The sequence below is a fragment of the Ursus americanus genome, chromosome 2 (assembly GCF_024610735.1).
Source record: "Ursus americanus isolate L20-20 chromosome 2, mUrsAme1.1.p, whole genome shotgun sequence".
NCBI lineage: Eukaryota > Metazoa > Chordata > Mammalia > Carnivora > Ursidae > Ursus > Ursus americanus.
In genome coordinates, this window is record NC_142128.1 from 75,478,134 (window position 1) to 75,494,320 (window position 16,187).

Here is a 16,187-nt window from a genome sequence, read left to right on the forward strand (position 1 = left end):
GGAAGACCACCCCGAAATCTATGACTGAGTACTGCCTCGGAGCCAGGCGCTGCACTAGGCCAAGGGAGACAAGGGGACGGGCAAGGTTTGGTCCACCTGGAGTTACTTTCTCCTGAGGTCACGACCTCAAACAAATAAGCAAGAGAATTTCAGATCGTCACAGGTCGTACGGAAGCAAGGAGCGGGCTCACATGATAGAGTACCTTTGGGTGGGTGGAGGGACTGACTCCGGATGGAATGGTCGGGGAGGGCTTCTTCGAGTGTCCCAGGGAAGTTCTGCTGACCAAGAACCGGGCCCAGGCCCTGAGGGGCGCTGTTGGCGGTGGAGCCCAGGCGGTTGGGCTCTCTGCGGCCATTCTGCCCGGTCCTGTTGCGGTGTTCTAAACAGAGCCTGACCTTGAGATCTTTAGAGAGGAGGCCCCAAGGTCTTCCCTTCCCAGGATACAGGTCTTCTTGCTAGAGGTCCCTCTCTAGAGCAAGGTAAAGAATCCATTCTCCCACCCTGTACCTATTTTAAATTCAGCTCTCTGATCAACCCGCCCTCGCCCCTGGGCTCTCCTCCTCACTGAATCATTGAACACAGGAGGGCAGGACCCTCAGTGTATGCCGGGCTCAGAACTAGGCACGAGGACGAGGGATTGCCGGGGAGTAACACGGGGTGCCTGCAGCTCTCACAGTCAGGGGAGCGAGGCTCACACATCCACCATCGATCTACAACTGACCTCTGAAGGGCTTTGGCCCCGAGCAATGAGCAACGTGCACAGTCATTTGCGAAATAACCACATTTAGTCCAGTGGGGAATGAAGGAGTGTTATCTCCACAACTCAAAGATGCCCCCTGAATAAGGTCATTTCCTTGGCCGGGAGTCATTTCTGCAGAATATCCTCGAGGGTTTTGCCCTGTTGGGAAGTGGAGGTCACGGATGCCAACACCCACGGTGTCTCCCGAGCTACCCCTAGGAGATCAGCAGTAACTCGGCTCTTCCCGAACTTTGAAGCCCAGGGGAAGTGGCTGCCGGAAAGAGAGAGGTGGGAGTATTTTGGGAACAAATGACAGCAATCTCTGGGCTGCAAGCTTCTCAGAATGTGTTTTCTTTTCCTCTGAAAGAACGTAGATTATAGGAGTCAGGGGGAAGGGGGAGGACTTCAACGGAAAGAAGTGGGTTACAGAAAGACTGTGGGCCGCCCCTCTGAGAGCCCATGGTTAGATCTCCACCGTGCTGGGCGCAGGGCCTGGGGACCTCACTGAGGTCAGGGAGGAGCAGGAGTGACTGGGGGTTTCAGATCCAGGCCCCGGGTTCTCCACATTGCTCTGAAGATAGAGCTAAATTGTTAGGATTGAGTGTATGGGAGGAGGGGTGGGCGGGAAAGATGTTTTCTTATAGCCTAGCTTAGCTAAGAATACTATGTTTTTAAGCTATTTAAGAGAGATGGGGAGAAAGAACACTGAGTACCGATCTGCTAATGAGGTGGTCGTGCCTCCCGGAGAGCAGGCCATCATTCCATGGGGCTCCAGCAGGGGGAGTGATGAACACCCCGCTGATGGTCCCTGAGCTGGAAAGAAGATTCTTGATTGGGTCCTTAACCTGGAAAAGCCACAGGGGCAGCCCTGCTGGTCTGTAGAGGGGAGAGAGACAGAGTGGGAGAGACAGTGGGACAAAGACTGACCCTGTTGATTTGACTCCTTTTAATGTCCACCCCCATGCCCCCAGCCCGTACATTCTTTAAGACTTCCAGCTGCAGTGTATGCGCTAAGAAGCACTTGGTCCAAGCCCAGATGCCAACCACTCTGATAAGTAGAAGCTGCCAGATCTGGGGCTAAGAATCTGCAGAACGGTATCTGGCTAAAGATAGCCCTCGATTCTAATATTTCATCTTCTCCAAAGCAGTCTGCCAGTCAGGGTTCATTTGTCTCTGCCTTGTGGACCATGCCCTCCGAATCAAGGGTCAGGCCACCCCTGAATTGCTGACGAGTCCTCCTGTGCCCAGTGGCTGAACTGCTGTGTCCTTCTGGGCTGCCAGCCTCCCAGAGGAGCAAATTCCACGAACGGGCCTGAAGATACAAGCGCAAACCACCAGATCTGCATTGGAATGTACCGAATGCTAAGGAATTCATAACGTTTCTCACATGCGTTTTTCATAATACCAGCCACCGATTGGTACACAGCGAGGCTGCAAGTTTGCACACGATACTGAAGTGAACAAAGAAAATGTAGCTGCTTTGTTTCCTATAAAACCTTTCTCGTGAACTCCCACCGTCACCAGGCAGCAAAAAGGGAAGTGGGAAACTTTGAATTTGAACTTGTTCATTATAGCGTCTCAGGTTCCGCGGCGTCTCATTTAGCTAAGTCAGTTTCTTCCAGGAAACACACAGCCTTGAAATGGCTTCCCCTCTTGCTCTACTTCAAGGGGGTATTTTATGGTATAAGGTGCTTACTTGACTTGGTTGTAGTTGGGAGATGGCGGCCTCAGATTCCTGAGGGACCTCAGATCCCGATTGTCTGGGAGCTCACCAGAGGATGATGCTGACCTCTCAGGTGTGACTCGTCCCATCCGGCCTGCGGGGCATCCTGCTGACACCCTGCACTAAAGGCCCGGCTCCCAGCCGCTTGCTTCCACCTGAGAAGCCCTGATCAGAGCTGTCTCTTCTTCTGCACCCCAGGGGACAGGCCCTCTAGCAGCTCTGTGTCCCCTCATCAGGGCCCCGGGCAGAAGCGAGATGATAAATGTTTAAGGACTGGTTCTTGAAGGTAGGGGGTGAGTGGGGGAGAAGCCCTGATTGTAGCATTTGCCTGCGTCCGTGGTGTCAGTACTCCCGCTGTGGTCGGTTTCAAGCTGACAACACGAGACCACTCAACACAGAGACCGTTCAACACAGTTGGCTGTCATGTTCTGGAGCAAGCTGTTTCCAGCCCCCCACAGGCCCTGAGGAACTTCTGGAATCCTGCGGGTCACTCACCTTCTCCCTCTAGGCCTGCCCCATGATTACTTTCCGCCCTGTTAAATGTGCTGCAGTCAGAGTCCCTCCCACGCTTATGGCTTCCCCCCCAGCAGGGTCCTGAGAAGCCCACCCATATGTGTCACCAATCTCCCCCATTCCTGGATGGGTGAAAGCAAAGATGTGTACACCCATCTCCCCCGTCTCCTTCCCAGGATCCACTCGGACCAAAACTGTCAGTCTGTTAACACCTGTTCCTCTCCAGCAAGGCCCTCACTCACGCCATGTTCCTCTTATTCACGGGGGCTTAAGCCTCACACTCATGTCTGAATGCAGAAGCGGTTTCCCTCTATACCTTAGAACTTGTTTTATGACATGAGTCCTCCAGATGGAGATCACATCAATTTAGTACCCCCCAAATATTATCTCTATCACAACTGTTTAGCATACATGAGACAAGGTGCTAAGTCTCTACGTTCACTATTTCATTTAACCTGCCCCATGACCATAGCGGGCTCTGTCCCCATTTGACAGATGAGTTAATAGACTCAAAGAGGTCAGTAACTTGCCTAAGGCCATTCAGGTGGTAACTAGCAGCGTCAGAATTTGAACTCAGGTTGGCCTCCAAACCTCCGCTCTTTACCCGATGCTAAACTGTGGAGGCACAAACTTCCTCTAGAAGACTCCATGGACTCTACAGGCATTTTTTTAAATGGGGAAGGAGAGGCATTGCCTAACAGATACAGCCTTTGGACATATTTTCCTACTTCTCAGGCCCAAGGAGAATGGGGGAAAGGGTGTTGGCAGAAATGGTGTTCCCCCACCCTTCCCAGATACTCAGTATCCACCAGTAGTAGAGGCCTAGGGCAGAGAGTGCCCAGAGGGACAGAGATTCCCCCCAAACCACCCAACCACCCCCAAGAACTTGTTTCTCTCAAGTATTCACTGCCTCACTGAGGGCACCGTCCCCCCGACACTCCTACCAGAAACACTGACAGCCAGCCTAGACCCCTCTCCCCGCTCCGTGGGCACATCACCTGGTATTGTACATAATCAGAACCCCGGAATGTATCTGGAGTCCTCCCCCTCTCGCCCTCACTACCGCCATGATCCAAGCCACCATCATTTTCTCCTGGACTTCTGTCCCCTACCCATTTTCCATGTATCAATTCTTACTCCCCCCTCCCCGTTCTCTGCAGAGCAGCTGGAGTGAGCTCTGAAACTTCAGTGGTGTCATTTCTCTGCTAAAAATCCTTCAGTGTCTTGCAGTTTCACATAGAAGAAAATCCAGCGTCCAGCAGTCTCTAAGGCCTTATATGGTCTGTCCCCTGCCTGCCTTCCCCTGCCCATTCACCGCCCCGAGTCATGCAGAGTTCACCCAGCTCCCGCCACACTGTCCCTTCTGTCCCTTCAGGCTCTGTTCCTGCCCTGCCCCCATGTTGACCTCCGGTCTTTTACTCCTTCTGCCAAAATGCTCCCTCACACACACTCTGTGCTTGGCAGGCTCCTTCACGAACTTCTTCTACTCTCAGCTTAAATATGACCTGCTCTAGGGCCTACCCGTGACTTTATCAAAAGATGACCATCTCCTTTTGTCCCTCTTACAAGCTTAGGTTTATTCTTTCACGGTTTCCCCATGCTTTGTCACTGCGTGCGTGGTACTTGACTGGCTCGTTGCTCGCCCCCTGGAGCCTGCCGGGCCCAGGAGGACAGGACCATCATCCGCACGTAGCCGGCACCTGGTGCGTGATAGGGGCTGACTCGGGTGAATGAACATGGCAATTCCGGAACCCCGATACAAAGATAGGACAAGGTTCGATTCAGATTTTAATGAATAACTATTTCTCCAGCACTGTACTAATGCTGTGGGAGTTTGGGAGGAAACAGTGCTCGTTCATCCAACAGTCTCTCACTTAGCCCGGAACAGGTAGGAGCGAGGTAGGAGGAAGCATGACTGGGGAGGGGGGAGAACGGATACAACACATGGTAACAGAAGGGATGTCGGGCTGACTCTGCGGTTTGAATCAGTACCTTGACCGTCACATGGAAACGCAGGGAACGCCTCAGCTCAGCTCAGACACCCCCCCTGCAAGGTGGATATTTGCGTATTAATCCACACGTGTGTGTTATTGCCCTTAAATACATATGTACAAAGTGGACTTTGCACTACCAGACTCTCGACTCCCAGAGCGTGTGTGGCAAGGCAGTAGACACACAACACATTTGTTACAGTAATTTTAGACTTTTTTTTTTTTTTGAGATAGAGAGCGAGCACACACGGTGCCGGGTGGGGGGACAACACGAGACTCCATCCCAGGACCCCGAGATCATGACCTGAGTTGAACGCAGATGCTTAACCTACTGAGCCACCCAGGGGCCCCTGTGGTAGTAATTTTAAATAGCAAGTGGAGAGAACGGTCTTATTTTTGCCCATTATCCAGGTTTTGCTCCTAATCCTTTGTTCTAGTTACCATGTGAAAGATGTGAGTGTTTTTGATTCTTTTTGCAATGTGTTCTCATCCTGTCTGAGACATTAGCTGATCAGACCCTTTCTCCCCTTCTTCAAAGCATCCCCCAAAGCTTCAACTCTGGAGGCGATGGGTCGAAAGGAAGAAGATGACTGCAGCTCCTGGAAGAAACAGACCACCAACATCCGGAAAACCTTCATCTTCATGGAAGTGCTGGGATCGTGAGTCCTGGGGCTGAGAGATGGGGGTGGCAGGGCTGCTTGTAGGGTGGGGGGGCCCCTGGGAAGAGTTGTTCTGGGCCAGCAGCTGACAAGCTGGGACTAAGGCAGCTGGGACATCATCTCAGCAGCTTGAAGGGACTAGGGAGGTAGAGTAGAGGAAGGTACCTTGGTTTCGTACACTGCGGCCCACAGGGAATACCAGCCCTTTCCCTAGGCTCTACGCCTGGCCCACCCCCAGGGACCCGGCCTCTAGATCTGGGACAGCTTGTGGCTTCTTGCCCAAGCAGCAGGAAAGAGGCATTCCAGAGCACTTGCGGAGACTCAGTGCCCTAGAACCTTCCTGGGCCTCCTCCAGCTTCTTCATTTCCCCCCGGCTGTGAACAGGTCAGCCCACCCCACTGTCTGATGTAGACAGAGGAGAAGGGGCTTCTGGGGCCCAGAATACTGATGGGTACACACGCCAGAGTCAGGTCCCCACCACCATCCTCTCTATATTTAAGTGCCGTGTTGGAAAAATAAAGTCACGCCGTAGTCCAAACTCCTACCAGCCTCTGGAGTGTCTGCGCCTGCCCCTTGACAACGATTACACGGCTGGAGGAACAGAGACAGCCTGTCTGGAGCTGACTGTCCGCTCGGTCCTGCCTCTCCTCCGGGAGGGCGCAGGCTCTGATGCAGGCTGCCAACGGCTCCAGGCCACAGGCTCCATAGCCTCGGGACCCCAGCTGGCCAGCTAATTAGTCTGGGCTAATTGGGCCCCAGGAAGTGAGGGGCAGTTAGTAGGCTGTCCATTCAAGCAAGCTTGCCCTTTAGCCAACTCTGGGCTAAGTTTAGCTCCCTCCGCCTTGGCTAGGAGGCTGTGACCTCGGGCAATGACAGCTGCCCTCACTCTCACTGTAGACTCAGAGGAACCAGGCCTGGCCCCAAGACGAGGATCCCGAGCTCTCCCTGCCCAGGCAAGTGTCGGGCTCCGAGCACACAGGAAGATCTCGGCGCTGGTGCTGGCCATCAGAACGTTGGCCCTCCATCAAGGACCTTTGCCAAGACGGGGGTGGTTAGAGAGGGGGTTTTTGGCAGGAGAGAGGGACAAGACTCATGCGTGAATCAGAAATGATTTGCTAAGAATTCCAAAACTCAAGGAGGGAGGGAGGATGCCCCGGTTTGCCAGGTGCTTATTCACGGTCTGCTCGGACGTGTGCTGTGGGACTGTCAGAAGACAGACACATACTGCTCTCGTGGAGCTTGGCCACAGAGGTCTAAACGTAGAGGAACATCAGAGTCACTGGGGGAGCGTCGCCCTCTAACTTTCAACTGCGAAAATATCTAAATTTAAAAAAGTAAGTGAAAAAATAGTACAGTGAACAGCCAATATACACGCCACCTCAATTCAACAATTGTTAACATTTCACTGTATTTGTTTTACATACATACATACATCACACACACTGACTTCCCTGAACAATTTGTAAACAGTTACAAACATCATGACATGTCATCTTGGAATCCTTTTGTCTGCATCTCCTAAAAATAAAGGCATTTTCTTCTATATGCACAATGGCCTTGCCACACTCAAGAGAGTTAAAAATTCCCTAGTAGCATTTTAGCCCAGGTAGTTTTGTTTTTGTTTTTCTGTTTTTTTTTTTTTTAATACAGATTCCTGGTCCCAGACCTACTGCACTGGGATTTGGGGAGCTAGGACCGAGCAGCCAGGAATCTGTATTTTATGTGCTTTCAGTGGCTCTAACCTACCCAGCCCTGCACTGATTTGGGGAACTGGGGGGACCAGACAGGGGGCAAGTCACAGCTGTTGTCGCAGTTGGGGCTGAACAAAAGCTAGAGAGTGGGCACCCCTGTCGTGCCCAGGAGGGGGACAGGCAGCCCCAGGCTGCAGACCCCGTGTAGTTCCCACAGTGAGGTGCTGGGGGGCAGAGCAGACTCCTCTGGGCACAGCGCACCAGAACCTCAAGACTAAGGCTTCTTCTCTGTAGTCCTCAGCTCCTCCGAAGCAACCTAGCAGAACAGAAGGCTTTTAATAAATCTGCCCCGAGGTCACCACAGTTCCAGGGCGCTAAGGTAGCTGTAGGAACACTGGGCAAAGCTAGTCCGTAGCAGGGAGCATGTCACCCAGGTCCCAGGCCTCTTCCTTTCACTGCGCAGGAAGAGGCTTTTCTCCTTGGACCTCCCTCGCCTCCCCCGTCTCCCGGCAGGAGGGGAGAGCTAGTCAGAGCAGGAAAGGCAGACCAGGTTCTACTGCAGCGAAACACTCCTGGCTCCAATGCTCTGCTTGTCTTGCCTTCCGACCCCAGCCCCTTAGCTGCTCAAAACTAGCTCTCTGCTCCCTCTGCTCCCCGGTCTGAGTGATGGTACGATTAGGTCTCGTGATCGCTCTCCCCTGCCCCGCCACACACGCCACACACACACACACACACACACACACACACACTATACAAAGCAGCCTGAGACAGAAGGGCAGGAGCACCATTTCGAATTGCCACAACACCGCACAACTCCAGGAGGCACCACTTACACCTGCTGCCATGGAAATGGCAGCCCCAGGAAGGTCTCAATTTGATCTCATTCCACAAGAGGACCCCAGGTGGATGTCAGCTTGGAAATCAGGGGGCCACCTGTATGCACAGGTGAAAGGGGGGGACTCTAAAAGTGGGTCCTAGAGGGTCACAGCCGGCAGGAATCTTGAAGGCTGTGTGGTTCTCCACTCTCCTTTCACAATAGGGAAAGAGGGATCTGGAGATGAGTAGAACGCACAGCTAATCCCAGGCCAAACTTCTCACACATCCAGCCTTCCAGCCTTCCATCCAACCGTCCATCACACGTTTCTGGAGCATTTACCATATGTGCGCGGGCAGAGGACAGGGTACTCCTGCATATTCATCTCCCCTTACTCCCTGTCTCACACTTCACAAATGGTGCTGGACCCCGGTAGCCCCATCCCTACCCGCCATCTTGCGCCTCCACGCTATCCGTTAGACTCCCCTCCCACCCCCACCTGAGACATCACTTCCAATTTTTCACTGGGCTACCTCCCATTCATCCCTTAAAACTGAGTTCAGGGTGCTCTGAAGTCCAAAGGCCAGGAATTATGAGCTTCTTAGCTACCCCGAGCAACCGCATTGTACACATTAGAAAAAAAGTGCCCTTTTTTCCAGCCAGCTGTCTGCTGGGGGAAAAACCGTAATAATTACTGTATGAAGATGTACAATGGTTCCGAGGTGAATGGCATCTGCTGGAGTTGTGGACCAGAGCAGAGACCCTGTCTTAAGTGTTCATCGTCTGCGGTCTCATAATAGCCCCTGCTTCTCCGTACTTATCCATCTCACACAGCGGACACGAAGCCGGACTGATACGCATCCGGGTGACCAGCACAGAGAGGTGCCTTCAGCTGAACATGCACCCACCGAATGCCTAATAACATGTCTCAGACCCCTGTTAATGGCTCATTTGTCTGTGTTCTTCACTTGTCTACAGGCCTCTTAAGAGCAGAAACATTTACCTTTTTATCTCCAGTGCCTGACTCAGCAGGTGCTCAGTAAATCTTGATTGACGGGATGAGCGAAGGAGTGAATGACCGAATAGAGCAAGCTCTGGAGGCCCTGACTAACTCAGAGTGAAGCTGGGGAAACAGGAAGCTCAGACCAGGAAACACCAAGTATTTTCTCTCGTTCTTTCTTTCTAAGATTTTATTTATTTATCCATGAGAGACAGAGAGAGAGAGAGGCAGAGGCAGAGGGAGAAGCAGGCTCCCCACTGACCAGGGAGCCTGATGCAGGACGGGATCCCAGGACCCCGGGATCATGACCTGAGCCAAAGGCACACGCTTCACCATCTGAGCCCCCCAGGCGCCCCACACCAAGGATTTTCTAACGCAGACTCTCAAAGACCTTACTCAAGCTCGACTGCTCTTGGGCCTCCATTCTAGAATCCCCACATGGCAGGGGAGAGGATGGCTCCGCTGTTTCCTCCCTTACGGTCTATCGCCTCTTGTCACTACCATGTGTCCTCACTAATGGTATTCAAATAATAATAGTAATAACAATAATAGTGTCTGACACATGTGGTTTAACAGATTCAGCAATGCTTTTAAGCACATTACATATGTTAATTCATTTAATCTTCTAAACAACCCTATGCATCAGCTACTATTGACACCCCCACTTTTCAGATAAAGAAACTGGGTTTATAGCAGTGAGGTGACTCGTCACGCAAAAAGCTGAGGTTCTCACATGGGCACCTGGGCTCCAGCATCCACGGCTAGCTAACTACAGCTCTAATAGCCTGGGCTCCAGAGGTCCCTTTTAAAAACAAGAAGGCTGTAATTTGGAACCTACCCTGTGTTTCCACTGGACTCCCTCCTCTCCATCTTCAGAAAACCCGCCTGGAGCTGCTAGGTCCTGTCTTTGGTTCTCACAGATCCTACTGAATGAGAGGGTGTTCAGCCCCCTTAGCCTCTGATAATTGGTTCAGGGTCATTATCACCATCGAACACGGAGATTGGAGTTTTGTTTCCATCACTACCTGGGCCCTGTCCCCAGTGCTACCTCCAACTGCCGTTCCAGGGTGCCACACTCCACCGTGCTGGAAGAAGCAGAGTAAATTGTAAAGCAGCGGCCCCTCTTTAACGGGTCGGCCAAATGGAAATCTCTCCAAAACCAAAGCAGAGTCCCTGGGAGTCCTTCCCAAATTATAGAATCAGGAAATAGCACCCAGCTAGTCTCTGAGTCTGTAGTAGAATCTTTTCCTTCTCGAAAGAAAGGACACAGGGCTTGTCAGATAGACTTTGCCCTCAATACAGCTCCTCAGTTCCCAAGGTAACAAGGGAAACTAAGTACCAGCCACACCTTCCTTCATCTACCCCTTGGTTTTGCGTCCAACGGTGCTCTCTAGCCAGCCAGTACTAATTTGTATCTCCTGGTGTCTTCTCTTTAGAGGAGCTTTTTCAGAAGTTTTCCTGGTGAAGCAGAGGGTGACTGGGAAGCTCTTCGCCCTGAAGTGCATCAAGAAGTCACCTGCCTTCCGGGACAGCAGTCTGGAGAATGAGATTGCCGTGTTGAAAAAGTGAGTGGGTCTTAGGGTTGGCCGGGTACGACTGTGGGATCACAACATTTCCTTCACAAATTTCCTTCGGGAAGGACTGACGCTGGATTTCCACACTCAAAGGCATGGCTCCCTTTGATCACATTGTTGGGTCCATTTGCTCAGTCAGCTAAGTTTAGCCAGACAGGTGTCTTGGCTGATTTTTTTTTTTGGTGGGGGAGGGGTACAGCAAATTGACTAGCAAACCAACTGGTAGCAGACCTGGTTTGTGCACGTAGACCAGAGAGTAATTAGCTCAAAGGCACAAAAATCAGTGGAGGGCCAATACCAGGAAGAATCAGCAATTGAGGAAGCAGAATAAGATTTGGAAATTAGCCTGAATTGTACCGAACCAAATGTAGGTTCAGCACGCAGCCATCATGATGGAGGCCACACTAACAAACCGCCAAATGGTAATAGCAGAACCCATATGATAAAGCCTTGTGGCACCCCACGGTGTGCCGAAAGTATGTTAGGCATCAGGGACACAAGACTAAGGCTGACAAAATTCCTGACCCTCAGGAGCTCACATTTTCTGGGCAGAGACAGAGGGGGCCATAACAAATTCTAATCCCACTGAACATGAGCCAATGGTAGCAGCAGGTGAAGTCTAGAGAAGACAGATTCATTTCGCCTACATGGGTGTTTTTATGAGAATGGGGTATTGGGTACATTTTCAAAGAAGAAGGACCTCGATGGGTGAGTAGAATTTGATGGAGACAGGAGAGGCAATACAGAAAGGGAATTCAGGCTGAGAGTAACATAAACTTGAACACAGAATTGTGAAAGTGCAAAGGATGTTAGGGAAGAATGAGTGTTGGGAGCCCCTGAGCTTAGAGTAAGAACCATCCAGGGACAGGAGACGGAATCAGAAGAGACCTGATGTTGAAGGGTCTTGGATACCGTGGTAAAGAGCGCTGACTTTATTCTGTGGGCAAATAAAAGTTATCAAAGGATTTTAGGGAAGGGATCACATGATCAGACTTATATTTTAGAGCCATCCCTCTTAAGGATAGTGGAAGATGGATTTGATGCCAGCCTAGAGGGTAGGAGATCAATTCTAAGACTTTCTCAATAAGCTCAACAAGGAATGAGGATACAAAGCAGGATCATGTGGCAGCAGGAAGACTGGATTCAAGAGAGAGGTGACTGGGTTCAGGTAGGCCAGTAGGAGTACAAAAGAGAAAAGTATTAAAAATGATGCGGAGGGGTGCCTCAGTGGCTCAGTTGGTTAAGCGTCTGACTCTTGATTTCGGCAGGTCATGATCTCATGGGTTGTGGGATCGAGCCCTATGTCGGGCTCTGTGCTCAGCATGGAGTCTGCTTGAGCTTCCCTGTCCCTCTCCCTCTGCCCCTCCCACCCCTGCTCACTCTCTCTCTCAAATAAATAAATAAATCTTTTTAAAAACTGATGCTAAGATTGAGCAATTCAGTGGATAGTAATATCATTGCTTGGGATAGAGAACCGAAAGGATGTGTAAGCTTGGAGGAAGTAGAAAGAAATTTGCTGGAACATATTGAATCTATGTTTCCCCCAATCAATACATGGAGGATGCTGGAGATACCAGTTTGGGCTCCACAGAGATCAGAGCAGAGATAGGCTGCGGACTCATTGAGAGCAAGGACTATGGTGGTCTTTCTTACCATTGCATTATATCATCAGTCCCTAAGAGCATAGATGCTCAGTCAATATTTGTTCTGTAAATGAACCATCGATAAATTGATGTTAGCATTGTCAGCCCGTGAGTGTGGTGGAATCCATCTCATAACCACTGTAACAGGTCTATATTTTTAGAAATTAAACTTGAACATGATAGCTACTATTTATTATGTGTTTGCTCTTCCCCAGGCACTGTACTAAGCATTTTACGTGCTTTATCTCTTTTAATTCTGATATAACCCTATGAGAGAGATGTACTTTACAAACCAAACAGTGGGATTTAGAAGATTTGAGAAAGTCAGCCAAAGTCACCCAATTCACAAGTACCTCAGCCAGATCCACACTCAAGCCCAAGTGACTTAGAGTCCAAGTTCTTAATCCTTACGCTGCACGACCATGAGTTAAACTGCCTAGAAATGTTCCTCCTGGACAGGCATGCATAGAATTGCTGCCTAGGAAGCCAAGCCCCCCACTTAATATGATCATTCTGCTCACCTTGGCCCCTGAGTAATCCCAGTAATCTAGAGCAAATTTTCCCGAACACAATGCTATTGACACATCAGACAAGATAATTCTTTATTGGGTTGAGGGGCTGTTCTGTGTGCATTGTAGAGTGTTTACCAGCATTCCTGCCTCTACCCACTAGATGCCAGTAGCTCCTCCCCCCTTGCCAGTCACAACAATGAAAATGTCTCTAGATATTGCCAAGTGTCTCCTGAGGGACAGAAGAGCCCCTGGTTGAGAATTACTGATCCAAGACGTCCCACAGAACGGACCCCAGAAATCAGCACCTTCCTTGCTCCTCACGATACTCTGGAATAATAATCTTGCAGTGCTCCTTCCATGGTTACCCATCAGGAGGCTTAGCTAACCTGATTCTCTTCTGATACAGTCCACTTTCTTCAAGGATATTTCTGAAGGAGATCTGGATACCCATTTTGTAAAATAATCTCTAAAATAAAAGTTTGGGGTGTTCCTTAGCCTTCTTCAGTTCTTTTAACTTTCTCTTTTGGTAAAGTCTAAAGAGATTTCTGGAGGGGTGGCAAAGTGGTGGTTCCCTGAAGGCAGGATGATCAATTATCCGTTCAAAAATATGGATTGAGGGGCACCTGGGTGGCTTGGTCATTAAGCATCTGCCTTTGGCTCAGGGAGTGATCCCGGGGTCCTGGGATCGAGCCCCGCATCGGGCTTCCTGCTCTGCTGGGAGCCTGCTTCTTCCTCTCCCACTCGCCCTGCTTGTGTTCCCTCCCTCGCTGGCTGTCTCTCTCTCTGTCAAATAAATAAATAAAATCTTTAAAAAAAATATGGATTGAATACCACCCTGGGATCTTTTCTGTAGGAATTCTTTGTGACTGCTTATTTATTAGGAAGGCTTCACAAGGATCTGCTCTTCCTAAATATTGTCATCAGAAGTCTCTAACAGAAATAAAAGTCTGGTGGACAAGGTGTCTATTCTTTGTCTGAACTACCTAAGCCACATACCACTCACCATGAGCCTTACTCTTCCCCAGGATCAAGCACGAAAACATCGTGACCCTAGAGGACATCTATGAGAGCACCACTCACTACTACCTGGTCATGCAGCTGTAAGTGAAAGGTGACCCACTTCCTCCACAGATGTCTCGGGGGCCTGGGAGGCCTAAAGGAGGCTGCTCGGTGGTGAGGGGAGTATGGTGATTCAAAAGATAAGATCAAAAATTAGCTGAAGAGGCCTTCACATGCTGCGAGTTCTCTCAGGCTAAGGATGCTTCTGGTCACAAACATATTCTGTGTGGACTGAGGGGTACATCTAGGACTGATTATTGAGATGGTCTGTTCCAGTACAGCCTTACCAGTTTTTAAAATATTTTCTACAAGTCAGCGAATAGCTGTGGCTCCAACCCACCCATCTTCCCCTGCTGCCCCAGCCACTCCCCTCAGACTTTCTGGACCTTCCCACAACCCCACAGTTGAAGGGATAATGCCTGGCATGGGAGGTGACCTCCAGAACCCTTCTGGGTTCTGGCTCGAGTCCATTTTGGCCAGTCTGTCTGTATCCACCAAACTGAATACTAAATGTCTTAATGGGGCGCCTGGGTGGCTCAATCGGCTGAGCAGATGACTTAATTTTGGCTCAGGTCATGATCTCGGGGTCCTGGGATCAGGGCCCCTCATCAGACTCTGTGCTCAGCAGGGAGTCTCTCCTCTGCCCCTCCCCCTGCTCGCTCATGCGCTTGCTTGCTGGCTCTCAAATCAATAAATAAATCTTTAAAAAAAGAAGGAAAAATAAATGTCTTCATGCCACTCCTGGGTAAAGTGACTGTGGGATTAGAAACCACAGGTACATAGATTTCAATTTGATATTTAAAAAAAAAGACTTTCTCAAAAGAGAGCCATCCAAAGTTAAAAACAGGCTGTGATCGTGTGTGCCCATCTGTGGGACAGAAATGGCACCTCACTGGAAAAGTCTCCACATCATTGTCATATATAAATAGGAGTGCTGCCTGAGAGCGAATGCTGTAGGCATTGGTCGGTGCTCCTGAGGGCTCAGCCTTGGACTCAGAGAAACTTCTATTTATAAAGCACACACACACACACACACACACACACACGCGCGCGCGCGCGCGCGCTCTGCAATCTCTGTAGCCAGAGGCAATATTTTTGACTGACAGGCTGATTCCTCAGATACTTGAATGAGCTAACTCAGGCCTGAGCAGCCTATTAACTCCTCGGCTCACCTGAGGCACAGGGAATAGAGGGAGCAGGTGGTCAAGGGAGTGAGGTTGGGGCAGAGGGAGACAGAACAGCACTAACAAATGAGCAGGGACCATGTGGTGCCTTAATGAGGCCAATTCAACAGGATTAGCGCGCATTCAGACAGCGAAGGCGGGGAGGGAAGCAGGTAGAGTTAGATGGCACTGAAGAGGTGCAAAGCCTACGAGAGCGCCAGCTCTAGGACCCAGGCCGCTTCCAAGTCAGGAATTCCTAGTTGTGCGTAGAGACTGTCTTCCTCTTGGGCCTCTAGCTCCTGTGGCAGAGCCCAGAGCTTTAGGACAGAAGCGAAAGGAGTAGGGTGGTGTGCATTTTGAGTAGAGAAATTCTCCTTCCTCGTTACCAAGTGGCCCTATCACATGTGCATGTCCAGGTCCAGTGTCCTGGAGCAGTGAGAAGGGGGCTAGGACTGTGACAGAATTGGAAGCCCTGGTTCGTGGTTGACGTGGGCTGGAATGTTTACCCCCGAGAGGGCCTCAGCTGAGCACCTCACCGCCCTCACATACTGGAAGCGATTCGTGGGAAAGGATGGTATTCTTGCTGTGCGTGGCCCCAGTGGGTGGAAATAGTGTCTGCTGGTAGAAACTGCAGAGAGTGGGTTCCATCGTAATCTAGAGAAATATAGAGAGGGTGGTGAAAGATAAAGCTGTCTTAGGAGGTAGTGAGTGGTCTCCCTCTGCAGTGTTCCAGTATGGACTACAGAACGTCTTGGCAAAAGTAGGGTAGATGGCGTTCAAGAGACAGGGGACAGACTGGATCTTAAAGCCCCTGAATCCTAAGATACCATACGACTGAAGTCTCCAAACACTGCTACGGCTCCACCCATGATTCCGGCTTTAGGTAGCCCAGCTTTCCACAAGGAGGAAAGAAATCCTGACGCAAGCACAATTGATCTCATTTGTACGCCTTTTCTTTCCTGCCTTGACCTGATTTCAGTGTCACCTCTCCTTTTCATCATGACTCCCTGGGTCCTAGGCCAGGAAAGTAGGCAGCTAAGAATGTGCCCACAAAGGGATTATTGGCTTCTTGCTTGACTCTAACCCAGAGCATTTTGCATTTTAA

At 50.4% G+C, this 16,187-nt stretch overlaps 1 protein-coding gene across 3 annotated transcripts in view; it reads left to right on the forward strand.

The window, feature by feature from the left end:
• The window catches only part of CAMK1G (calcium/calmodulin dependent protein kinase IG), a 29,557-nt gene that overhangs the window by 5,066 nt on the left and 8,304 nt on the right, over positions 1 to 16,187 (forward strand). Inside the window, exons 1-4 of one of the 3 annotated variants that reach the window (XM_045787805.2) lie at positions 4,768 to 4,875; positions 5,506 to 5,626; positions 10,568 to 10,696; positions 13,886 to 13,960. In XM_045787805.2, the coding sequence (XP_045643761.2) occupies positions 5,535 to 5,626; positions 10,568 to 10,696; positions 13,886 to 13,960 (296 nt within the window). In that variant the 5' untranslated portion in view covers positions 4,768 to 4,875; positions 5,506 to 5,534. Of the gene's footprint in view, positions 1 to 4,767; positions 4,876 to 5,505; positions 5,627 to 10,567; positions 10,697 to 13,885; positions 13,961 to 16,187 lie in introns of those variants that run through there. The other 2 variants (XM_045787802.2, XM_045787804.2) reach the window with 2 other exon arrangements.